General features: G+C 35.2%; 2 protein-coding genes across 2 annotated transcripts; one reads left to right on the top strand and one right to left on the bottom strand.

Annotated features, from left to right (window-relative positions):
• Positions 1–303: 303 nt before the first annotated feature.
• Positions 304–24,031, bottom strand: LOC101492030 (origin of replication complex subunit 3). Its single transcript, XM_004488458.4, has 17 exons — positions 23,269–24,031; positions 22,703–22,915; positions 22,383–22,557; positions 22,052–22,221; positions 21,821–21,951; positions 21,190–21,463; positions 21,010–21,081; positions 20,686–20,753; positions 20,509–20,599; positions 18,871–19,079; positions 18,072–18,141; positions 16,243–16,325; positions 14,685–14,774; positions 2,905–2,980; positions 2,105–2,232; positions 1,444–1,620; positions 304–638 (listed from the first exon to the last, which is right to left on the bottom strand). Exons 1-17 carry the CDS (start codon positions 23,332–23,334, stop codon positions 533–535), a joined length of 2,199 nt encoding a protein of 732 aa, XP_004488515.1. The 5' UTR covers positions 23,335–24,031; the 3' UTR covers positions 304–532.
• A 1,168-nt stretch (positions 24,032–25,199) lies between these two features.
• LOC140918681 (protein FAR1-RELATED SEQUENCE 5-like) lies at positions 25,200–25,601 on the top strand. The gene has a single exon (XM_073363398.1). It carries the CDS (start codon positions 25,200–25,202, stop codon positions 25,599–25,601), a length of 402 nt encoding a protein of 133 aa, XP_073219499.1.
• Positions 25,602–27,434: the final 1,833 nt, after the last annotated feature.

Genomic DNA, 27,434 nt, shown 5'->3' with positions numbered 1-27,434 from the left:
CATTTTTTAATTGAAAATTTTAAGGGACTAAAAGTGTTAAATTTTAAAATAGAACTAATTCTAAGAATAAGTGAAAATATGAAGACCAAAACCGTAATTAAGTCAAAAAAATATAACCAAACCTTAGGGACATTTATTAAGATACATGCAGGTTAAGTAGCTCACAAGTTAAGAAGCTCATAATCTAACTTGAATCGTCCCTTTCAAGGCTAATACCCAAACAGGTTATCCTTTTCTACTTGGTATTGACTCCAGATTTTAACGGATTTCAATAACTTCGTACTGTAACAAAATAAAATAGAATAACCCAATAAAAACCAAGGAGGTTGCTGCATGACCGCATAATATTATGTTGCACGGTTCAATATATTTATACTGCCTTTCAATAAATGGTTACTTTTTAGAATAACTTATCTATTACTTGGCAATAATTTACAAAAAAACAAATAAGATGTTGAAAAGGAAATATGAACTTTACCAAACATCCATGAAAAATAATAAATCACATGGAGTAAAGTAGTGAATTATATGATCAAAGTCCAAATGCTATTCTTTGTACAAAATCCGGACGTCTCTTGCTAGGCATTCTAACTAGCCCAGTGATCTGCAGCTCTGTAACTCCCCTGCAAAATCGTGCTCTATGACAAACCAAAGTTAAGGATTGTGACAGAGATAAACAAAATGCATTCCAATCACTGCAAATTGGGAGATGGAAATGTGAAGTATGAAAATACAAAATACAATAGGCATGCCAGATTCTGCATACAAGCTAAAATTATTTAAATATCACAAGACTCAAACCTGAACAATCAACAAATTCCAAAGTTGGACTACAATTTACGATCATTTGAAGACCAACAACTCTGTAGAGTAGGCTCCTAATACTTTTTTTATAGGCAAATGTTAGAAATTAACCCCTCAAACCTAAGTCAAATGTAATAAATTGAACTTTATCCAAAAGAAAAAAACTTGCAACAAAAATGGCTACATGATTTAAGCATAATAGTCACCAATAATATTTGAAGAAAAGTTATTTGAAAGAACTACTACACACTTCATAAGTTCAAAAATCACATTTTTGAAGTTCAAGGATCAAAGGCTTGAAGGAGGTCACTTGAACTTTTCCAAAATGAAAAACATAAGTCATGCATCCATAATTTTATTGGCAACTTTAACAAGATAGAATGCTGACTTGCAAGATATACATATGACACTCAAGTTAAAATGTAACATTATTTTAAATGACCCTGTGTCATGTAATTCAAAAGATGTTCCACTATTTATTCTCAAGTTAAATTGCATGCAGTTAAGCAAATAGTAAAACGACACAAGGTTAGTGACATAATAACTTTAGAACTGCTAATTTCGGACATCTAGTAATGCACTTGAAGCATTATACCCCATGCTATCATGTTATTGTGGAATGAAAAATATAAAGGATACTGAATTGCAGCTTCGTTTTGGTCTCCAGATCCATTCATGTCTTTTCTCTTCTTGGGTAGGGGGGTCTGTTTTGATTTTTGTTTCCTTTTATTTGTAAGTTGAAGAACAATTGTTCTAAATGACTGGAACCAGTCATGAAGATTGATAAGATCTCCATGCTCTTGAGCCAGCGAATACCTGTAAAAAAAACATCAACTTAAATCTTGTGCGATGCTTTAACATGTCAGAGGAGATAATACTAGAAAGTTTCATATGAGATGCAACGGTTCAAGGTTATCTAAAAAAATCAACATCATAGGTATTCATAGTGCCAGTATGCCAGAGCCAAAAAAGAAATTTTTAGCAGAATAACATCATAACCTTCAGTACAATCATGTATTCTTTCTTGCCACCTTCGACCTCTACAAATACCTCTTGATGAGTTTTGAGACATTTATGGAATAATAAAGCGAAGCTGAGTAATTTAAAGAGTTAATGGCACTAACTTCATTTTAGTTTGGCTCCCTGTATATGTATTTATTTATACTAATAAATTTAGGACAAGTAAAATTCTAGTAACAACAAGCCCAACCAAACAATAGTTCGCTCATAGAAAACATTGAAATAATTATTTGAGCTAAAAGGAAAACATTATCAAAAAGTTGAAAAGCACTATACTTACATAATTGAGGAATCATGCATGGATGGCAAAAGAGCATTGCTACTCTTGTTACAGCAACTGCAACGTAAAATATTATGGAACTCCAAAAGATCAACTTGAATCCTTCTCCTTGGATCCCCGATCAAAACCTATATACACAAGAAGTTAATTAAAACTGCAGAAGAACAAAAAAGATTCTGAAGAACTAATATAGTGTGTTAAACTTTATATAACCCAGTTGCATTATAAAGCCCATACATAATAAGGGGCCTATCGGAATGGCTGCTAATGAGCATGGAAGCTAATTTTTTCTGTAAATATCATATAAAGTTACTTAAACATGCAAATTAAATTCTTTGGAAAACAAATTAAATTTTCTCAGTTACTTATATATCTGATAATGTCACATAGAGTTATCCTGTTTCCCATAATAGAGCAGTGTTATCAAAAACGTTATTATGAAGAAAATGCATTATTTGGGATATCTTGCAAATACATACATTCATTCAGGTTCTAAGATTTATTTTCTTATTTTTTCTAGGTTATTGCCAACTTCCAAGTTTAACAAAGATGCCCTCCTGAACAAACAAATTAAGCAAATATACCCTACACCAAGTTGCAAGCATAAAAGCTATCAATCAGTAGTCATGATACAAGAGAGCGGGCGTAACAAACTGTAGCCATTCATAAGTTAGTCAGAGTTATGATCTGGCAGTGTCGAAAAATAATTTTCAGGTTGCAAGATAAATCCCATCTGTACTTAAGTCAGTGAAGTGAAAGGAATGTCCATACAATGGAGAAAACATCTCTTGATCTCTTACCAATTGAAGCTTCTCAACATTCTTGAAGCAGAAAATTTCATGGAAAGGCATTCCTTCAATGGGCCTCAGATAATTTCTGTTCCATGAAAAAGAATGATCAATAACAGTACTCAATAACCAGTATTGAGAAAATGGCAGATTAAATACATAACAATAAAGAGCGTTTTTCTAATTTTACTAATATGCAAAACAATAAAGAAAAGAAGACAGCACTCCAAGCTCTGAAGGAAAGGAAGAGAAGTTTTAGAAAACATTTGGGAGGAAGTGAAGAGAATATATTTGAGAGAAGACTAATATTTCTTATTGAGGGAATGCTTTGCTTTTTTAGCTTGATTTACAAAATGAGAGCCTTTCCCACTTTATAGGCTCCACAGGAGAGTTTTACACACTGTTTACATTTAATATCACCCCTTCAACTACTTATATAATACTTCATCCGTCTCATATTAAGTGTCTTTTAAGGCTGTTAAATACTATATTAGAATGTAAATAATATATATGGGCTGTAAGTATGTAAGTATTCTGGCCCGTTAGCATTACTGTAAATTAGGGTTATTTAATACCCTGTGTCTATATAAAGAGATTCCGCTGTGTAGTTGAAACACACGGGTTATTCACAATATATCTCTCAATACTCTTTATATTCAACATGGTATCTAGAGCCAACTGAGAGACAACCCTAATTGTCAACTACCCGGTCGACCCACTGGCTCCGGTGAATATTTTCTTCGGCAAACCGTGTTCTCAACTCCGGTTTTCCCCCTCTGCTGTTGATACGCTGATTCCTCAACTTTTGTTCAGCCGTTCACGCCCTATCATCGCTGCCATCACTGCCGTCACTGTTTTTGACGAGTTTTTTCGACGAACGACCACTCCAGCAGCATCGTACACCCCAGATCGGCCAAAACCCTTCAGCCGCACCATCAGAACCTCCCTCACGCGCCCCCACGCGCCGCCCACTGCCGCCGCGCGTGACGGCGCGTCTGACAGCCGTTCACGGTGCCGCTTCTTCCACCGCACTCGCCTCGGCCCCCTGCTTCCATATCTGCCCTCAGTTTTCAGTTTCGAGTTACGGGTATACAAGTTCCAGTTCAAACAGCCCCTGTTTTCCCGGTTCCGACGCGTTTTCTGACATTCTGTGCTGACCATGGCGTCCCAGTCTAAAACAAAGAGCATCTTCACCAACTACATCACCTCTCCTCTCTCTGTTGAAAAAATGAATGGATCAAATTATGATAGTTGGGCTGCCGACATCAAACTATGGCTACGTGGTCAAGGTTACGAGGATCATCTCACCCAAAACCCTAATAAGGTGAGTGTGGTTGAAACATCCAAATGGAGTCAGATTGATGCTCAGTTGTGTAGTGTCATTAAGTCTACACTTCATCCAGATGTTAAACCGATCTTCCGTCCGCATCTCACGTGTGAATCGGTTTGGAGTCAAGCAAAGGCACTCTATACTAACGACACACAACGTCTCTATGGAGTGTGTCACCGCTTGTTGAATATCATTACTCCGAAGTCACTCGATGGCTCTATTTCTACATATCTTGGCACCGTTCATAGTGCACTTCATGACTTTAATGAGCTACTCCCTCCTGCTGCAAGTAATCCAGTTGAACAGAAGAAGGAGTTGGATCAACGCAGCACCTTCTTCATGCTTCTTGCACTCTATGGCCTACCCCAAGAGTACTCTGCAACTCGTGATCAAATTTTGGGGTCTGTTACTGTTCCGGATATGTCTACTACTTCAGCGATCCTCCTTCGCGTACCAGCAAAACATCCAGTTGAGCAGTCTATTACTTCAGTTCCGGGTGACACTGTTGCTCCTGCATCTCAGAGACATAATCAGCAACGTTCTCGTGGAGGACCATCTAGCTCTAAGCCTCGTCCAAAATGTGAGCATTGTCATCGGTTTGGACACACTATTGATCGCTGTTGGAAGTTGCATGGCAAGCCTTCGCCTTTGATAAATGCAACTCAGCTTGATCCTTCTGCCACTATTCAGACTACACCATCTCCACAAGGCTCCCCGGCAAACTATGAAGATTTTCTCCGATGGGTTCAGAGTCATCCAAACTCTAGTTCTCCTACTTCGGTTGCACACACTGGTAACTCATCTGTTTACCTCTCTCATTCATCTTCTCTCGGCCCTTGGGTTCTTGATTCTGGTGCGTCTGATCATGTTACTGGTAATAAAGGTCTCTTTTCATCACTTTCTACATCTGGTTTTTTACCTACTATAACCTCTGCCAATGGTACTCAAACCCGGTCTCAAGGAGTTGGCACTGTCCACATTCTCCCTTCTATCTCAGTTGCATCTGTTCTCTATGTACCTGGATGCCCCTTTAATTTACTTTCAGTTAGTCACTTGACTCGATCTCATAATTGTATTATTACGTTCACTAATGATAATGTTACCTTGCAGGACCGGAATTCGGGACGGACGATTGGCGTCGGATGTGAGTCACAAGGCCTCTATTACCTTTCTACAACATCCAAAACGTGCTCTGACACAGAGTCCCCACATACTATCCATGCTCAGCTAGGACACCCAAGTCTTACCAAACTACAAAAGCTGGTGCCTAGTTTGTCTAAGTTATCTACTTTACATTGTGAGTCGTGTCAGTTAGGGAAACACACCCGTAGTAACTTTCCCGATCGAGTCAATAAAAGAGTATCATCTCCTTTTGCTTTAGTTCACTCTGATGTTTGGGGTCCCTCTCGTATTGTGTCTACTTTAGAGTCTAAGTATTTTGTTACTTTTATTGATGATTATTCTCGTTGTACGTGGTTATTTTTAATGAAAAATAGAACTGAATTGTTTTCCATCTTTGAGCAATTTTATAAAGAAATTAAAACCCAATTTGGAGTTTCCATTCGTACCTTAAGAAGTGATAATGCTCGAGAATATTTGTCTCATCAATTTCAAAATTTTATGGCTTCCAACGGTATTTTACACCAAACCTCATGTCCTCATACACCTCAACAAAACGGGGTAGCCGAACGCAAAAATCAGCATCTCATTGAAAACACACGAACCTTGCTTCTCCATGGCAATGTTCCATTCCGTTTTTGGGGGATGCAGTCTTAACGGCGTGCTACCTTATTAACCGCATGCCATCTTCTGTCCTTGATGGCAATATCCCCTATTCGGTCCTCTTTCCCCATACACCTCTTCACCCACTACCACCTCGTGTCTTTGGGTCCACATGTTTTATTCACAATTTATCCCCTGGTTTGGACAAATTGTCAGCTCGGTCACTCAAGTGTGTCTTTCTCGGTTATCATCGGTCCCAAAAAGGCTACCGTTGTTATTCTCCCACACTACACCGCTACGTTACATCAGCTGATGTTACCTTTTTCGAGTCTGTACAATATTTTAAACCTACCCATATAGCTACTGAGCCCTATCAGGACATTAATCCCGAACCTCCTCAAGTAGTTACCCCTCCCCCACCCACTCATATTCCTATCGAACTTGCCGAGTCTGCCCCCCAATCTCCACGACCACTACAAACATATCAGCGTCGTCGCTTATCCTCTGTTGTGCCTGTTCCTGCTCCCATTACAGACTCTCCTCCGACGCCACATCCGGATCCGGCCCTGCCACCTGAGCCTGACCTTCCCATTGCTCTTCGTAAGGATATTCGCACCACCCGTAATCCATCTCCTCATTATATTGATTTGTGTTATGCACCACCCCGTAATCCATCTCCTCATTATATTGATTTGTGTTATCATCGTCTTTCTCCTTTACATTACACTTGCTTGTCCTCCTTGTCTTCTGTTTCTATTCCTAAAACTACAGGTGAAGCATTATCCCACCCTAAGTGGAGGCAAGCAATGCTTGATGAGATGTGTGCTCTACAAAGCAGTGGTACTTGGGAATTGGTACCTCTACCTCATGGGAAGTCGGTAGTCGGGTGTCGTTGGCTTTATACAGTGAAGGTTGGTCCTGATGGTAAGATTGATCGATTTAAGGCTCGTTTGGTAGCCAAGGGATATACTCAGATTTTTGGGTTGGATTACAGTGACACATTCTCACCGGTTGCCAAAATGGCATCTGTCAGACTATTTTTCTCCATTGCAGCAATTAGACATTGGCCCCTCCATCAGCTTGACATTAAAAATGCTTTTTTGCACGGTGATCTTGAAGAGGAAGTGTATATGGAGCAACCACCAGGATTTGTTGCTCAGGGGGAGTCTTCCAACATGGTTTGTCGGCTACACAGGTCCCTTTATGGTCTTAAACAGTCTCCTAGAGCTTGGTTTGGCAGATTCAGCTCGGTAGTACAAGAATTTGGTATGATCCGCAGTGAAGCCGATCACTCTGTATTTTATCATCACTCAGCTCAAGGGTGCATCTATCTTATTGTTTACGTGGATGACATTGTTATAACTGGTAGTGATCAGCAAGGAATACTCCAGTTAAAACAACATCTCTCAAATAAATTTCAGACTAAAGACCTTGGTAAACTCCGTTATTTTCTGGGTATTGAAGTAGCTCAATCCAAGGATGGCCTTGTAATTTCACAAAGAAAATATGCTATGGATATCCTTGAAGAAACCGGCCTACTAAATGCCAAGTCAGTTGATACTCCTATGGATCCAAATGTCAAACTCCTACCCAATCAGGGGGAGCCTCTATCAGATTCAGGAAGATATAGGAGATTGGTTGGAAAATTAAACTATCTCACAGTCACTCGTCCTGACATTTCCTTTGCTGTCAGTGTGGTAAGTCAGTTCTTAAATTCTCCTTGCCAAGAACATATGGATGCTGTAATCCAGATTCTTAAATACATCAAAAGTGCACCTGGAAAAGGTCTCATTTATGAAGATAGAGGACATACTCAAATAATTGGCTACTCAGATGCTGATTGGGCAGGCTCACCCATAGATAGACGATCAACTTTCGGGTATTGTGTACTCATAGGAGGAAATTTAATATCTTGAAAGAGTAAGAAACAAAATGTTGTTGCAAGATCCAGCGCTAAGGCAGAATACAGGGCCATGGCACTAGTAACATGTGAACTCATCTGGCTGAAACAGTTACTGAAAGAACTTCAATTTGAAGAGACCAACACAATGACATTAATATGTGATAATCAAGCTGCATTGCACATTGCCTCGAATCCGGTTTTTCATGAGAGGACCAAGCATATTGAGATTGACTGCCATTTTGTTAGAAAAAAGATTGAATCAGGTGACATCATCACCAGCTTTGTCAAATCCAATGATCAGTTAGCAGATGTGTTTACAAAGTCATTGTGAGGTCCTAGAATTAGTTATATATGTAACAAGCTAGGTGCATTTGATTTATATGCTCCAGCTTGAGGGGGAGTGTTAAATACTATATTAGAATGTAAATAATATATATGGGCTATAAGTATGTAAGTATTCTGGCCCGTTAGCATTACTGCAAATTAGGGTTATTTAATACCATGTGTCTATATAAAGAGATTCCGCTGTGTAGTTGAAACACACGGGTTATTCACAATATGTCTCTCAATACTCTTTATATTCAACAAAGGCTATGCACATTTCTTAAGAAAATCATTGAGGGTACTAAATTCTATGATAACTCATTTACTATACTCTTATTAATAAAATGTTGTGGAGTAGTTAAGTGGGTTGAAATAGAATAAATAAGGGTAAATTAGTGGTAAAAAATATTTAATGCTTCATTGGTAATTTAAAAGACATTGTTGAAGAATCGAGAGAAATTAGATTTTATTCTCCTTTATTTATATTATAATGTTTATTTTTATTCTGTCATTATTATTACTCAGTTTTACTATTGTAATTTCTTTTCTTATATAAACAGCTTAGGACTGTAATAATAAAATATGAAAGTATTTTGTCTTTTACTTTCTTCATGGTATCAGAGATCTGGTTAGGGTTCTGTAAACCTTTCCACAACCATTAAGGTTTGGCACTCTAACCAACTGAGCTAAAGCTAATGGCACACAATACCCATTGAAGGTAGCCCTTATGGGTAGCGGCGACAACGACGATGGTTTGGCAAAAAAATCAGACGTAGTCAACAACCCTGACAATTTAGACAACGCCCTAAGCGGCAGTGGCAGCGGCCTAAACAGCCAGAATGGTTCTTCCAACTTTTTTGGCCATGAGGGAACTTCTAATGCCCTCAAGGTTGAAATTCAGAAACTAAATGGTAAAAATTATGTCGAATGGTCCCAAACTGCAAGATTGATTTTAGACGGTAAGGGAATATACGGTCCTAACAGGAGAGATGCAAATGCCTGCCACAACTGATCCAAATTATAGGTTTTGGAAATCTGAGAACTCTGTTATTATTGCTTGGTTGCTTAGTGTTAGAATATTAGAAAATATCTTATAATATCTTTTATATTATATTAAAGTATCTTGAGTTATTTTCTATGATCAATTTATAATCATAGAGAATCTTAAAATATCTCTCTTTATTATTATGATTTATCCTTAATTTAGCATTTGAGCTTATGTTTCTCTATAAATATATATTATTATTGAGTCTTTTGTAATCAAGTCAACATTAAACTATTATCAATAATATTCAAACCCTTATTATTTTATGTCTTCCTTTTCCCTAAAATCCCTCAACTTCAACATGGTATCTAGAGCCTATTTCGATCCTCCTTGAACTATCTCGCCTCTATTCCGCTGCCGAGTTCCCAACAATTAGGGAATATTATTATTTTATCTCCTCCTTTCCTCTAAAATCCCACAACTTCAACATGGTGTTGCTTAGTAATATGGAATCAACAATCAAAAAACCTTTATTGTTTTTGCCTACTGCCAAGGAAGTTTGGGAGGCTGTCAAAGAAACATATTCTGATATTCAGAATTCTTCTCAAACTTTCGATCTCAAATCACGATTGTGGCATACCAAACAAAGAGATAGAGATGTCACTACCTATTACAATGAGTTGATGACACTATGGCAAGAATTGGATCTCTGCTATGATGATCATTGGAAGTGTTGTGAGGACAGTGTTTTGTTTCTTAAGAGACAGGAGAACGACCGTGTATTCATGTTCTTAGTTGGGCTTAATAAGCGGCTTGATGAAGTCCAAGGCAAAATATTGGGAAAGATCCCATTGTCATCACTTCGGGAAGCATTCTCAGAAGTTAGAAGAGAAGAGGCGAGACAAGGTGTTATGATGGGTAAGTCACCTTCTGTTGGTGAGGTTGAAAGCTCTACCCTAGTCACTAAAAATGAAGACGGGAAGAGCGCTGGCAAGAAACCATGGTGCGAACATTGCAAACGTCAATGGCACACACGTGATACATGTTGGAAGCTCCATGGAAAACCTCTAAATTGGAAGAAAAAAGAAAGAAACGAAGGTCATGCGCTCCAAGCTGGTACATCTGATCAAGAGAAGCAATCTCCAAGGGCTTGGTTTGAAAAATTCACTCAGTCGATCAAAAGGCAAGGATATATGCAGGGACAATCAGACCATACTCTGTTCATGAAGTTCTCTAATGTCGGTAAAATTTCAATTTTAATTGTATATGTAGATGATATTATTCTCACAGGAGATGACATTGTTGAGATGGAAAGATTGAAGAAAAATTTGACTAAAGAATTTGAGATCAAAGATTTAGGCGCGCTTAAATATTTTCTTGGTATGGAAGTTGCTCGCTCAAAGAAGGGAATTGTTGTTTCTCAAAGAAAATACATCCTAGATCTCTTGGAAGAAACTGGGATGAGTGGGTGTAGACCAGCAGATACTCCTATGGAATTAAATGCTAAACTTTGGGAGAAAGGCAGTGTTCCTGTTGAGATTGGAAGATACCAGAGGTTAGTCGGCAAACTTATTTATCTAGCCCACACTAGACCTGACATCGCTTTCTCTGTGAGTGTTGTAAGTCAATTCATGCATTCTCCCTATGAAGAACACTTGGAGGCAGTTTATCGAATCTTAAGGTACTTGAAATCCAATCCTGGAAAGGGTTTGTGCTTCAAGAAAACTAATGACAGAGAAGTCTCTATATTTACAGATGCTGATTGGGCAGGATTAATTACCGATAGAAAATCCACTACTGGATATTGTGCCTATGTTTGGGGAAATTTAGTTACTTGGAGAAGTAAGAAACAAGGGGTTGTTGCTCGAAGCAGTGCAGAAGCTGAATTCAGAGCAATGGCTCAAGGAATCTGTGAACTTTTATGGATTCGTAAACTCTTGGACCAACTGAAAATGAAAGTTGACTCACCCTTAAAATTGTTCTGTGATAGCAAAGCAGCAATAAGTATAGCTCACAACCCTGTACAACATGATAGAACCAAGCATATTGAGATTGACCGCCATTTCATAAAAGAAAAAATTGATGCTGGAGTTATATGTCTGCCATTTGTGACTTCCAATCAGCAAACTGCTGATATCTTGACAAAAAGTTTGGAAAGACCCAATTTTGAGCGACTTATAGCCAAGTTGGGCATGACAGATGTCTATGCACCAACTTGAGGGGGGTGTTGAAGAATCGAGAGAAATTAGATTTTATTCTCCTTTATTTTATATTATTATGTTTATTTTTATTCTGTCATTATTACTCAGTTTTACTATTGTAATTTATTTTCCTATATAAACAGCTTAGGGCTGTAATAATAAAATATGAAAGTATTTTGTCTTTTACTTTCTTCAGACATAATATGAGACAATTAAATATTCCAAATGAGACACATAAAATGAGATGAGAGGAGTTACTACATCTTCTAGCATCTAACCCAGTCTACTAATAGTGCAATGAACCAAATCAAGTTAACATTCCAAAGAGCTCTTAATATGTCCTCCATAAATGATGTAAACAAAAATAAACCAGTCATTTTGGCTGAATGCATGCAAATATTGCACAGCCCAATTAGTATTATTATTCATATAGATCGTACCACCAAAATTCATATCAATTGAAGATCGGATAATAATTTGTCAATATTACTTTTGATTGTGTAGTTTTTAAATGGTAAGAAATTAAACAGTACCCAAAAATAAATTGATCAAAATGAATATTGCTGTTTGAAATCAAAACAAATAGTGCTTGAAGAGAAGGAACTTCATTGATGAAAATCACCATCCACTAGAAGATATATAGTTGTGTTTGATTCTTGACTACCCATGCTAAACACCAAAGGCTTGATGATTATAAATATCACCAAGTTGAGATACAGGCATCAAATTTAAAACGTTAAATATAAAGGTCGGTGGGAAAGTTGAGGACACGTCAACAACTCTGACTTGAATAAGGAATTTATCAAACTACTGTCCTGTATTAATTAAACTTGTTTAAGGAAAACAAAGAAAAATGGATGTGAAAAATGCGAAGTGTAAGGCTCTGTTTGGTAAAATTAAGCTATAAGTTAGCTAATAGCTGACTGATAGCTAAAAAGTTAACTGATAGCTGATGACTTAAAGCTAAAAAGCTAATTAATTGTAATTGAAGTTTTTTGGTAAATTTAGCTTTTAACAATATAAAATGACATAAAAAGACATAATTATATTTCTCTCATTTATGAATTTTGTGGAAGAAACAAAAAAAAAAATACAACAAAACTCGGAAATAAAAAAATCAGAACCATGAAATTCATTTATTTATTTTTTTTACATCATTTAGTTTTTTTTATTACAAAACAAACATAAATTTGAATAGTTTTCTAAAAGTTTAGCAAGTTCCATGTGTATAAATAGTAATCGTAAAAACAATGCAATTCATTTACTATTTACAATTTGACATAAAAAATGATTTAACTTTATCGCAATGATAAATTAAAAGATGAAGAAATAATAATAAATATGGCAATGCATACCTTAATCAATTTGTGTTTGGTAAATTTCTTATAAGAAGAATAACATGAAAGTTCATTTTTTTTATTATTTTGACAAGGATGAAGGAACTAAATAAAATGAATCTAGCTCTATTCACCCATAGGAAGAGTGGTGGGTGAGTGAGGTAGTTATTTTGTATTACATAAGAATAATAAATAATAAAAATAAAATAATGTTATAAATGGAAGAAAATGTAAAAACCTATAAACTATAAGCTCAAACACTATTTGAAATAGCGAATAAACCATAAGCTGGTGAGAAAAGCTCGTTTACCAAACACATGTCATTTAATCCAATAAGCTTATAAGCTAGTTTATTAACGTTATTGTTGAAGTTGTGGGATTTTAGAGAAAATGAGAGAAAATAATAAGGGTTTGAATATTATTGATAATAGCTTTATGCTGACTTTATTACAAAAGACTCAATACTAATCTCTATTTATAGAGAAACATAGACTCAATCTTAAATAAAGAATAAATCATAATAATAATGAGAGATATTCTAAGATATCTCTATGATTATAAATTGATCATAAGAAATAATTTAAGATACTCTAATATAATATAAAAGATATTATAAGATATTTTCTAATATTCTAACACTCTCGCTCAAGCTAAAGCTTACTAAGCTTTAGTTTGTTACAAGAAAATAATATTTTGCTCCGCAAAATAATAAAAAGGAGGGAAATGCAACTTAGGGATGCAGGTGAAGTCGGAGAGAATTGCTATAAATACAGCCTAGCCAGATAGCCGAAATGATCATCAGCCTGAGAGAAATTCATGGCAACCAATTGAACAAAGCAAGGTCCGTTCTTCTAAAAACTGCATTTGGAAGCTTCAAACCAATAATATTGAAGAGGCGTGCTTCAAGGAGAGAAAGGCAAGGCCAGTACATCTGGGACAAAAATGGGGCCAGTGCATCTGGGACAAATTGCCATGCTAAAGTGTGAGTCATGAAAATAAAAGACATTGTCAGAATGACCATCAATGGAAAAAGAAGTCATCACTAATATGATTCATTTGTGGGAAAAGGGACACCACCGGAATGATCGTCGGTGGGAATAGAAGCAACTGTTATAATCTATTAGTAAGAACTAAATTGCATGACAAACACTAAAGAGGAAGTAGCACGACTCTAATGAAACGAAGCCATGATCGATCAGCGGAGTGAGAAAATACATCTGAAACAGGAGAGACAATGGTTGTTTCGGAAAACTTTTCCAGCAACAACGGCAGGCAGCAGCAGACGGCGGCGGTAGCAGACGGGACAGCAACGACGATTGTGGGCGGAAGTGATATCAGTCAGAAAAATGAATGATCATGCTAGAAAAGAGAAACTAGGATTATATTCCCAAACTGTTGGGAACTTAGGAGCGGAATATTGGCAAGACAGTTCAATAAGGATCGAAATAGGCTCTAGATACCATGTTGAAGTTGAAGGATTTTAGAGAAAAAGAGGAAAAAAAATAATAAGGGTTTGAATATTATTGATAATAGCTTTATGCTGACTTTATTACAAAAGACTCAATACTAATCTCTATTTATAGAGAAACATAGACTCAATCCTAAATAAGGAATAAATCATAATAATAATGAGAGATATTCTAAGATATCTCTATGATTATAAATTGATCATAAGAAATAATTTAAGATACTCTAATATAATATAAAAGATATTATAAGATATTATAAGATATTTTCTAATATTCTATCAGTTACCAAACAGTGCCTAAGTAAATCAACAAATTGAGCTGACCATTTTTCTTTTCCATCTGCTTATAAGGTCAAAACTTAAACCCTTCCCCCTTAAGCCTAGTATGGCAATAATATAGATTGATTCAATATAGAAAATTGCTAATATCTAGTCAGTCCATCATTAATCAGTAGAAACATAAAAAAAAATAATAATAAATAAATAAATAAATAAAAACATGGTAACAATATTAAACAATACCTTACTAAATCATCAAGAAATGTGACGGCTTGCAAGTTTGACATTCTTGAGTCCTTGTCAATGTCTACTGAAACCCTGGATACACTTCTCCTGAAAATATAAATAATTAGACGTAATTAAACAGCAAAAACCTAGAAAGCCAATCATTAAGAAAACACTAAGAGAAGAATTCATTAGTAGAAAGGAAATTGTAAGTGACGGACAAGAAATCCTTCTTAAAAAGTGACAGCCAAAACAAAGAAGACAATACAACATCTCATAAGAACTTTCCAGTCTCGGCGTTATCAATACCAGATAGTTGAGTAGCAACTGAACTGAAAAATGCTTAGTGACATTGCAGGAAGCGAGATGACCACTATTTTCGAATATTGATGCAGTTTATATAATTTTTACTAAATACATAAAAACTCAATACTGGGTATGATGGACCAGTGAGAGGGTGAAATATGATAGCATTGACGAAATAGAGTGAGGAGGAAAAGCCCATACGGTGTTAAGATGTTCATTAGTTGCAAAATTCCTTAACACTAGTCTGACACATGCATAACAAAAGTAACCCTCATGAGACACAATATGAACCCAGAAAAAATGCAAGTATATTCCATGAATGATAAAGCATCTCTGAAGCATGATTTCTCCAAAATCCATGTTGTACCCATGCCCAATAAATAGAGATTAGTGTTTTAGTCTTTTTATCTATTTATGTTTTAGTCTTTTTATTACGCCAGTATCAAATCATTATCAATCATATTACACCATAATCATATTTCTTCTCAATCTTCTTATTTTATCCAAAACTCATAATTTCTACAAAATTGTTTAAATTTAGCAAACTGACACAATTTACTTGAAATAGAACTAATGTGATGGATGCTGCTGAGACATACTGAACTATTTTAGTACAAACTTGATGGTATACTGAAAGTTCATGAAAAATACGGAGGAATAGGGGAGTTAAGGTTTCAGTTTCCTATATTGGAAAACAATGGCGACCGACTAAAAGATTGATGCCAAATACAATGTTTCAGGACAAAATCGAAACAAGAAAATGTCTTTTTCGGCATAATAGGCTTAGGAAGAAAGAAGATTACCCTATTTCATGTTCAAGATATTAAGTGTTTTAGCAAAGATTTAGAATGGTACATGCAAATGAAGTATTTTATCGGTTTACTCACTCATTAGTAAAACAATAAAAAATTTACTATATTAATAGGATGCTTTGTTTATGTTTCAGACATCAACTATACATCCATTTCTCTTTATGTTGTATTATAATTCACCTACTCTTTTACCAGAAAAAAAAGTATTTTAGAAAATTTAATTTGTTTCAAATTATGCCAATTTGAAAAACTAAAGAGGCATTAATTATTTATTTGTGTAACTTTATTCTTATCTTTTGACGAATACATCTCCTAGGCCAAGGAATCACTCCATTTGCATGACTTATTTTTGTCACCCTTAGCAAAGCAGAAAGTTCCTGAACCCCATGACCAGTTAATATCTACGATTAAACTGATCTCTCAGGAAATAAGACGGAACTAGAGATTTAGAATATTACTCGGTATCCTTCGAACTCCTGTGTGCACTCTGTTCATCTTGACATCTTACTGAAGATTGCAATATTTTCAGTTTCTCGTGAATCTGCAAGAAATCGTTATTTTTTAATTGTTAGCTTTGATCAGGATTCAAGTTGGAAAGTGTTAAAAATATATTATGATCTTTGTATTTATCGCAAAAGTTATTTTTAGGCATATAACATTGTATCATATCATGTGAATAGGAAAAATATTTATTTTGTATATATTGTCTTAAGCCTATATAAAATTGACTTTGTTGTGTAGTTGATACACACATAAATTTCAATCGATAGTAGAGTGTGTTGAAAAGAGTGTCTAACCTTGAAATAAACATTGGTGCTTACCGTGTAGCTAGGATGGAAATGTTTTATGCCTAGCCTAAGACCTAGAATCTTAGAATTTACAAGAATTTTAAAAAAATCCAACAAAACCAGAACTAATCCCAAATCCAAGTACTTATTGCTTACAAACCCACGATCTAATATCAGATCCATGAGTGAACCAAATGGGATAAAGGAAGCATATTTTTAAGATATATATTTCCAATGAGTAGCCACGCACATCAGGCTAGCATCACCCATTCTATTTAGAACAACACCCTTTAAAGCAAAACCCTATGCCAACGACATAATTACCAACTTCCCATAGAATCAGTTTTCTCTATTGCATTCCATACTATATATTAGTATCAGATTATCAGTGATTATAGGTAATTACAACTCATAACGGCAAATATTCTATTGCCTAATTTATCTAACCTATTCTAAGTAAATTATTTACAATAAAGACTGAAATCAATTCCTGATTAACAAACTCTATACCCAATTACCAATTTGTGCAGTGATTTTGAACAGTAGATTCTCCAATCATGGAGCTCCTTTTCATGCCTGTAGAAATCTTGCAAGAAACCCATCTCTAACCCCAAAAGATGTAGATTACCCAAAATGTAACCTCCAATTAAGTTTAATTTAACTAGATGCAGTGCCAGTAACCATATAGACCCCAGTGCAGCCTTCTTAAACTATATTACCCACTTGTCTGTACAATCATTCCTCAACTGAGTATGTTAAATTATTGACCACAAATCCACAAATTGTAGTCCTCACCCAAAAAAATATATCTCTCCATGCAAAAACAGACCAATTTAAGTACAAAACACTATATCTCGATTCTGATGCAATTCACTGATTTACTGCAATAATTGGCCCCACATAACTAGTTTTATTAAGGAGCATTTAGGAAACAGCTTAGTTAGAAACTTATTCAATAAGCGCTTATTATATAAAAACTTATGTATAAGCTATTTCCAAAACTGAAGAGGGAACGAGGGTAAACTCTAAATAAACTCTTATAAGTTGTTTTCACAAGTTATCTTGAAGAACTTATTGAAATAAGTTTCACATAGCTTATGTGATATATGAAGTTATTTTAACAAGTTATTCTAAACATGTAAGTCATAAGTGTTTATGTCATAAGATAAGCTCAGCCTCTTCCAAATGTCTCTAAGATGGTTTAGCTGACACTACCAACTCAACCAAATCTACTTCTAGTTTATAAGTTAACTTATCACAGTTACAGACAACCATTCCAGATAGCAATGCACTTGCAGCAGACTAAGGTCAATGGGCATAATAAGCTTGTTGACCTTGTGTTGGCAGGCTCTAAAAAGAGCACACGTGACTTTATCATCTAAGGTACCAACATTGAACAATTGGATCCATATTACCCAAAACATGGTCTCAACAAGAAAAAATAAATTAAACTGAAAAATTAAAATTTCAAGCATACAAATATTCAAGTGTAAACTTGCCTCTGAAATATCTGCAGTAAGTTTATCCCAACTCTCAATCAATTGCTCTAGCTTTCCTGAAGGGAGATCCCTGTATAATTTACAATCAGAAGTCTATAGATATCTGAACTAAATGAAATTAGGTTCATGTGAAGTGTCTAAATCAATAAAGTATAGACATATCCGTAACAGAGACATACTAGAAAAATTGATGGTAAAGTTCACCAAGAAATGTGTGAATGGACAAATAAAGGAACAAAAATTGCAACTTGATGTCAATGACTATCAATTGGGTTTCAGGGAATAAATTATAATTTTTGGTTTGTCGCATTATTTGGTATTCTACTCCTTTTCATCTAGATTGTTATAGTTATTCATTTTCTTTTCAACTTCTAGATAGACAGACACTGGAATACTCTTCCAGTAATATAAGGAGGTAGCTTGTAGCTGTAAGCTTTAGATGCAAATTTTTTTTTACTTTTATGGCTTCTCTATCTATCCTCCACCCTGTTCTGCTTAAGATTATAATGCAAATAATAAACTTTTATGAGATCTTAAACTTAGTCGTTTTACTATGCCAATTTTTTCAGCTCTTAAACACAAATAATCTTTTTGATGATATTAATATTATTTCTCTAGTTAAATTTCATGATAATATTCTTTTGATATATGAAGACTAAATTTTGTTCTCCTATGCATAATTCACCCATGCATCCCACAGGCCTCCGTACTAGTTTTCTCTTAAGAATGGATATGGTTCTGCATCAACAAGATTCTCTTGGTAAGTAAAAAAGAAAGCACGTATGGTATTCCTAGCTACCTCACTCTGCGTACTATCTGGCAAATAAAACCTCCACTTTGCATGATGGAATATTGCTGAGAGGAATCATTTATTGCGGACAACCCATGGTCTTTATCATCCCTTGTATGACAAACAGAATCCCTTGATGGAGACAAAACATGATTAAGTGCTTCGCAAAACAAATCCAGCAGCTGCACTCTGCTATATTTTCCAGCCTCGTATAGGCACTGCACAAAAGGAAAATTCAGTATCTTGAACTCCAACTCAGCCACATTAACAACTAATTGCCCGACAATTTCATAAGGAAAAGATCATTTTGATTGGAAGATGAATTTCACCAGGAATGCAGATAATAAAATGGGGATAATCAACAACAAACATTATCATCAAAGCAAACAGAGAGTCAAAGACATGGAACCTCAAACATACAAAATAAAATCAAAATTGGCACAGGAGTATTATAAGATATCTGTTTCATAACATTATAAAATAACTATGGTACATATACTGATAAATGACAATGATGCCTTAAAGATAAAATAATCACCACATTTTGGTTGTTTTTAATCTGGGATACTTTATTCTTGGATAACCAGCTGCTAGAATGTTCTGATACCGGACCAGACTCAGGGTTAACCCCACATAAAGCCTAGTTCGTTCTTTCAATTTGTCCTAACCATCAAGAAAATCTAGCATTAAAGATCAAATAACCTCCACATTTTGGATAAGTTTTATTCTGGGATGACTATACTTTTCAATACCCTTTATTCAAAGCTGTTCAGATGTTTTGTGGACCAGACTTGGGGTTATCCCAGCTAAGCTGTATTTGATTCTTTCGTCGATTTGTGCTAACCCATCAGACCCCAAACATTAGGTGATTGCTCATCCAACCCCTCATGTTTGCTCATTTATCCGGCTTTTTTACCAGATTCTAGCTTCCGGTGGTATAAAATTGAGCAAATTATACTATTGGATCCTAGCTTTCAATAGTGTATTTGGGGGCGGGTGAGCAATCTTCCAAACATTAATCCCGCAAGTCAGGGCACCCGAACAGGCATTAATCTATCCTAAAACAGTCATCCGATTGCTCCGCTCACCATAGATAAACCCGATGAGCCTTCAATCTGTCGTTATCTATAAAAAAACCTAAAAATCTAGTGTAAATTCACATGCAGAATAAGAAAAGGCGGAGATGCATATCCTAAAAAATCCCAAACAGCAGGTGAAATAATACCATTTCCCAACGAAGTTATGCGCACTATTATTTGTAGAGGATCAATGGGCACTTGAGCAGCATCCACTTTCAATAACCACTCTTCAAAGTCTAGGCAACCTCGACATAGGAAAATTATGTTATTCCACTCGTAAGAAGGATGTGACCCTCATCATCAGGTGGCATGTGCCCCTTTTAAGTTTTCTTGCATCATTTTAGATGTTAAATGTCATACACGACTCAGAGTCAGATCAATCCCTAGGTTTGTATTACAGTTGACTATGTCAGTTCCTTGTATCAGCTTTGATGCCCATATTATATAATGCATTGAACAGTTACTTTGGTTTGTTTAAACATTCAACAATTAATAAAAGAAGTGGAATTTGACCAATCAGAACAGAAGATGAGTGTACAACTATTTTAAAGCAATTCCTAAATCTTACGAGAACCACAGTGCTCCATAGTTTCTGCACTGTCGCCAATTCTGACAAACCCTCAGCCATGCTCTTCTTTGTCTGATCAACCATTTTATTCCTAGATTAATTATACCAAAAGGTGGACTTGTTATCTTCATTAAGAAAAATGTAAATTAGAACCTAAAAATCTGTAAAATCTAATACCTTGCATACAATGGAAGTTCATCCATGTATTTCAGCATAGTCTCAGGTGATAATCCAGATGTGCCCTCCTGAGAAACCATTTTTAACCAACCATTGAAATAATAATAAAAACAATAATAAGATTAAAATATTGAGCAAGAAATGTCAAAATTCTAGTTACAAGAGCACAGATCAAACACTACACCAACTTAAGAATACTAGACTAGCTTGGGCTAAATGAACCTAAAATACAAACACTAGACACCTATATAAGTATGAAGTAGATCATATCTGCAGAGCAAACTCAGGAAAGTGATTCAAATGTTGTAAGAGTTTAAGACAGACCTGGTCATCAGCTAGAATTCTCCCTTGTATGAGACTCAGAGGTTCCATAGAGAAATGTAATAAGCATGCTACCTGAAAGATATAGTCAGAAAATAAGCACATATAATATCCTGCCTTGTCTATGTAATTCATAATAGCAATACAGAGAACAGTCGGTAACCCAAAAATTGCATCATTAACCTTCAAAGCTCTTATAAAAGATGTAACTGTCCCATCCTGATTGATGAAGTAGTTTCTCAATAATTGCGCCACTTTATGACCAATATTAAATGTGGTGCAATGTTTTACAAGAACAGCCTCAACAATTGCATCCATTCTTTCAGCTGGTGTTACAAGCATAAATGTAGAAGGGCACAAACACTCAAGAGCATGTGATGGAAAAATATTTCTAGGGGCATCCACTGTCGTTGCAACTCCAAATACTAAGATGATTGGCACCTTGACAACCCATTCACTAGTAGAAAAAATGGAAGAAGATTAAAGTCAATTCATATCATCACCATTATATTATAGATTAAAAAAAGTAAATAAATAAACAAATAATTACAATCTAAAAATGTCAGCAAGAATATACAATATACATATGCACTGTAAGGAGTCGTTGCTTTTTGACAAAACACAACGGTGTCATAGAACTCATGTAACTAACGCTACCTACTATAGAAAAAGATTTTGGCTGTTGACATAGAACATGGTGAGACCTCCACCATAATTAACCAAACCTTTAGAGACCAAAAATATTCATGAAGCACAAATACAAATGAGGTTAAAAATATACATGCAAACACACTTACAAAAGATGCTTACATACCTCAACATTAGGATAAAATCAGTTAAGACTGATCCACAACACCTTTCCAAATCATTGATGATCAATACCAGTGGTTTATTGTAGTTGCCTTGTTCTCTATACCACGATGCTAAGGTCGATATATCAGCTGGCTGCTCAACAACAGTTTAGAGAAAATGAAAAGGTAAAGGAGACAGTGACAATACATAAAATTAATTTTATTATACATAATAAGTTCATTGATGCACCCACGTCAAAAGCACTCCCTAGAAACCCTCGCAATAAAGCTTTCAAGCAACCAGCAATTCCATTTTTTAACGAAAACTCCATTGATGAAAGCATAGCCACATGACATCCATGGGATTTCAAGAAAAGACCAAGCTCTTCAAATGTCAATACGTCATCAACGAACTCTATGTTTCCTGCCAATCATAGTTCAATCTCATGATTTTCTATAGAGACATAAATGGTTATTTCATTCCTCATATGAGGGTACATGACCAAAAGACCTTGGGTTGCATGTTTGTAGAACTTGTTCTATCAATGCATTCATAGGATTTACTGAAAATGTGAAAACACTTACTGCTAATAACAAATGCACTGTTCAACTTCCCAGGAGTAGTATTATTTAGAAGAGGAAAAGACCGAGTTGCTTCAGCAATGCTAGGTTCTCCGATCAATGTTGTAGTCCTGAAGCACTCAACAATCCATTGTTGTATATTACTGAATACACTATCATTAAGATCTCTCAAGACATCCTGCAATTGAATAAAGACTATTTAATAATTTTCTTATCAGATCACACTAGGGTAAAGAATGAAAATAAATTCTAGTTCTTATATTAACATGCGACAAAACCAATGTCAGTGAATTACAAGACTTGGGGGAAGATAAACAGAGGACCTTAATGGTTGATTCAATCTTTGTCCAAACAATCTCAAAAGTTTCAATCTGTAGTTTCTGATCCAAATGGCCATCACAATCATCAGCTGTACTTAATTTCAGTTTCTTTGCACTCCGAGAAGGAGAAAGCTCATTTCTCTTGCGACATTTTCCCTGCCATACTGATGTTCTATCTTTTCTCCGAGGTGAAGCTTTATGAAGAACAAAGAATGGCTACCAAAAGAAAAAAAAGAAAAACAAATGAGGATTGAATCAGCACTCCACCCGTAGTAGAAACAAAACGATATTGTTCTATATTGACTTGTTATGAGGCACAAAGGGAATCTTTATCAGGAAAATACTATAATTGCGTTTGTGGACCTTCCTCATGCGATTGAAATTAGTCAAATTACTGATAAATACTTGATAATAAAACTACAATTTCAACTTAACTAAAAAAAACCTAAAAATCAATGGAAGATGATAATGTGGAGTATTATGAGAGATATTTAGTGAGGATGTAATAATGAGATCAGATCAGAGTTATTGAAAAAGGTAAAAAAAAAAATATTAGGGGAAAAAAGAACCTGAATATCATTCTCTGTGGTTGAAGTAGGCTGCGAACCAGTATTGCTCGGAGAAGAAGGAGCCATTAGAATCTGCTATGGAGAGAGAGAGAGAGAGAGAGGAGTAGGAGAGAAAACGCAGATGCTCACCAGATAGAGAAGTGAGTTGTTGGCACCGAGAGAGAGAGAGACAGAGAGAGAACAATATGATTTTAGGTTGTCTCTGTTATGGCGGGAAATCAAAAGGGTCCGAAGATGAAAATGGATCGTCTAACTTTAGGGTTTGAAAAAACAAACTGAAGCAAAACTCACTTAAACGAACCACAAATGTCACCACCACCTTATAAACACTAGTGTGTGTAATTCTCTTAATTTCTTTATTTTGAGATTTTGAGATTGAAACTTCTCATAACCCCCACCCCATATTATGTTCCTTCAACCACATCTCAAAATTATGGAGAAGTTGTTCATTGTTCCACTGGTATCTTTTGCATATGCCGGAAAGGAAACCCCACTATCGTCGACCCAAACATTCAACGTTGTCTACGCACTCTGCCGTTCCAACCTAACTCCGACATCCCTTTCACACCATTCAACATACAATCACAGTTTTTTTAGACATACGGTCATAAATTTTATTGCAGTGTACAAAAGTTAATTATTAATGTCGTTAGTGCTAAGGATTGCACTGGTGGTGTGGTGGGGATGACGACACTAGTGGTGGTGGAGAAGAGATGGTGACATCAAAACGGGAGAACTGAAAAACAAAAATCTAACAAAATTGTTACTCGCACACTCGTGACATTACTACTCACACCCCTCAAATATTTAAAAAAAAAACAAAAATATTCAAAAAGAACAACCCCTCAAATATTTAAAAAAAAAAACTAAAATATTTAAAATGTTCTTTTGATATTTATAATATTTTTTAACTTCATTTCTCCGTTCATCACCATTCTTAACATCTCGTAACTCACATATCACAAAATTATCATACATCACCAAATCTAACTCATACTTCTACATATTGTGGTTAAAGTGATCTAAAAATGTATGTTTGTTGGTCTGATTTTAAGTTTGAATTTTTTTTCTAAATCTGGAGATTGTACGTGAACTCAGTTTATATATATTGTGTTGTTACGTGAACTAAATTCATGTATGTTGAAAAAAATTATGAATGACGAAATGTATGAAGGTTTGGAATCTCATTTTGAGGATATGGATGATGGTTTGGAACATGATTTAGACGAATGTATGATGATTTTGATGCAATGAATGATGGCGTTGAACCTGAAATTGAAGAGCTATGAACAACGGAGGTGAACCTATTATGATTGATTTGACTGATGTGTTTAGCACCGGCATGATGTTTGATACGCAAGATGATGTCCGAAAACTGCGACAACACGACCAAGAACAAAGACAAAATTAATTTTTGGTTGTGAAAGAAGCGATAAATATCGACCTTGGAAGAATCCTAAACCTACGAGGAGTAATTGGAGTAGAAAATGTGAATGTTCATTTAGATTGAGAGGAACACCATCAAGTGTTGGTGATAGATGGTATATGCATGTAATATGTGGTGTCTATAACCACGAATTGACCAAAAAAACTAACTGGTCATGCTTTCTTAAGCCGATTATCTCAAGAAGAGAAAGTTATACTTGGTGATATGACGAACAACATGATCAAACCAAGAAATATATTGATGACCCTAAAGGATCATAATGTTAAAAGTTTGACGACAATAAAACAAGTTTACAATGCATGCAAACATATTGTTCATCACTTATAGGTAATAGAACATAAATGCAACATCTTTTGACATTGATGGAACACGACAAATACGTCTATCAATATAGGAAGATAGATAGTTTAGATGAGTTGAGGGACATATTTGGGCTCATCGAGACGTTAACACCCTTGTAAATAATTTTCACATAATATTGATTATGGATAGCACATACAAGACATGTAGGTATCGAATGCAATTATTTGAAATTATTGGTGTTACATCTACTGAAATGACACTTTGTGTGGGATTTGCGTATCTACAGTTTGAGCGTGTTGATAATTTTATGTGGGCACTACAAATGTTGAAAGAACATATTACAGGTGGTGAAGTTGAAGTAATCGCTACTGATAGAGACCTTGCTTTAGTGAACGCACATCAATATATTTTTCCAAAAGCAGCCAATTTATTATGCTTGTTTCATGTATGCAAAAATGTCAAAGTGAAATGTAAGATTACTGTTTTTCCAAAAAAGAAGCAGGTGCAAATAATAGAGGCATGGGAGACTCTTGTTTACAGTTATGATGGGGCTCAATACTACATAAATTTGGCTATCTTTTAAGGAATTTGTAGTAGTTCTTCTATCTTTAATGATTATGTACATGACCAATGGTTAATTCCTGACAATGAAAGATTTATTGAGGCGTGGACAAATAGAGTTATGCACTTTGGAACACTACAACACAAAGGGTTGAGTCGGCGCACTGGAGTTTGAAAAGAATATTACAAGACAACATTGGTGATATATGCAATGTTTGAGAAACCATCAATAGCATGATTGTATTACAACACAATGAGATAATAGCATCATTTGAAAAGAGCATAATTCAAAAGATTTATCGACATAGTAACAGATTGTACACCAATTTGCATGATGTTGTGTCCAAAATTGTTGCGAAACCTTCAGAATTATGATGATAGATCGGGTAAACCTTCATAATTATATGTGAAACATGAAATAGATGTGATAGTGAAAAAGTTTGATGAACTTGATGTACCTGAAAAAATTGCACTTAAAGGTAAATTACGAGATGTCGCGTATCCATCGACTACATCGATGTGTCCACCTGTTGAAAAGGTTAAAGCAAATGGTGCACCCAAAAAAGGCAAAAGTAAGGTATCAAAAAGAGATAAATCAATCAAGCGTGATCCATCTTGGTAAGAGTATGTGGATGAAAGTATTTGATGTAGTGGCACAAAAGCATGTAGTACTGTAACATCTAATAAAGTACATCAACATTGATCATCAGTCAAAAACTCACACATCGACCATTAGTCAACAAGGTTCAACAACCGAGAGTTCTTATCTTCAACGATCGATTGCCGGTTGAAATTCATAAATTCATAGATGACATTGTACTTGTTAAGAACTGTCATTTTGTGCAGGTATTAATTGTTTATTTAATTTTTCCACTTAGAATTGTCATTTTAACCATTATTAATTATGCAGTTGTTAATGTCATATTTAATAAATTATTGCTATGAAGAAGCACGATAGTGGAAATTTATTTACAATGATCGCATGCAACATTGGTTAAAGATATTTTTATGCAGTATAGATGAATATTTTGTAAACTGAAAAGTAAATTGGATAAATATATTGTAAACGTATTGTGATATTTAACTTAATATTATAAACATATTGGATGAATACATCGTATGAATTAAAAATATTTCGATTGTTATAAAGTGTCAAATCAATACTTCACAAAATATTCCACAAGTATTACAAATCCAAAATATACCAAAATATTCTAAATAATTCATAAGTCCGTCTATTTCTCCTACGATATGGTACTATGTTAGTCCAATCTCTACCGTCATCCCTTTAACTTTGCATCATAAAAATTAACTCATTAACGAGTGTCATGTCATTAGGTAGTATCAGTTGTCGACCAATACACTCTTCAGAAATTTGTATTGCTTGACGCTGCAATAAAAAATAAATTACATATGACTAGTTAAAATAAATTAAATATGACTAGTAAAAATAAAATATGACTAATTAATATACCGTTACTTCAACTGCTTCATCAGCGGGATCGACGACATCAGTTGCATGAGCGGCATCAGCTGCATGTAGGTTCTGCATCAGTTGCATGAGTGACAGGTTCTTCATAGACTAGGTCTCTATGAATGATGTATGGATGAGAAATTTTGCAAAACCAATTCATATAATCATTCAAGCAGACTACATGTCCATGCACAACTGCGCCAGCATCCATTACATGCACAACGTATTGCGTAAACATAATGTCTATTTCATCTAGTGTAGTCATCTGACCCACTACCTCTAACGGTGAGCCAGGAATGATTTGGACATGACCGTATTGATGCAATACCCTGTCTGGAAGATGAGCATACATATTCGGACCCCAACATATCCACCCTCAAA

This window comes from Cicer arietinum, chromosome 1 (genome assembly GCF_000331145.2).
Source record: "Cicer arietinum cultivar CDC Frontier isolate Library 1 chromosome 1, Cicar.CDCFrontier_v2.0, whole genome shotgun sequence".
Classification (NCBI taxonomy): domain Eukaryota; kingdom Viridiplantae; phylum Streptophyta; class Magnoliopsida; order Fabales; family Fabaceae; genus Cicer; species Cicer arietinum.
The sequence above is the reverse complement of the archived record's forward strand: the minus strand, read 5'-3'. Positions and strand labels throughout refer to the sequence as shown.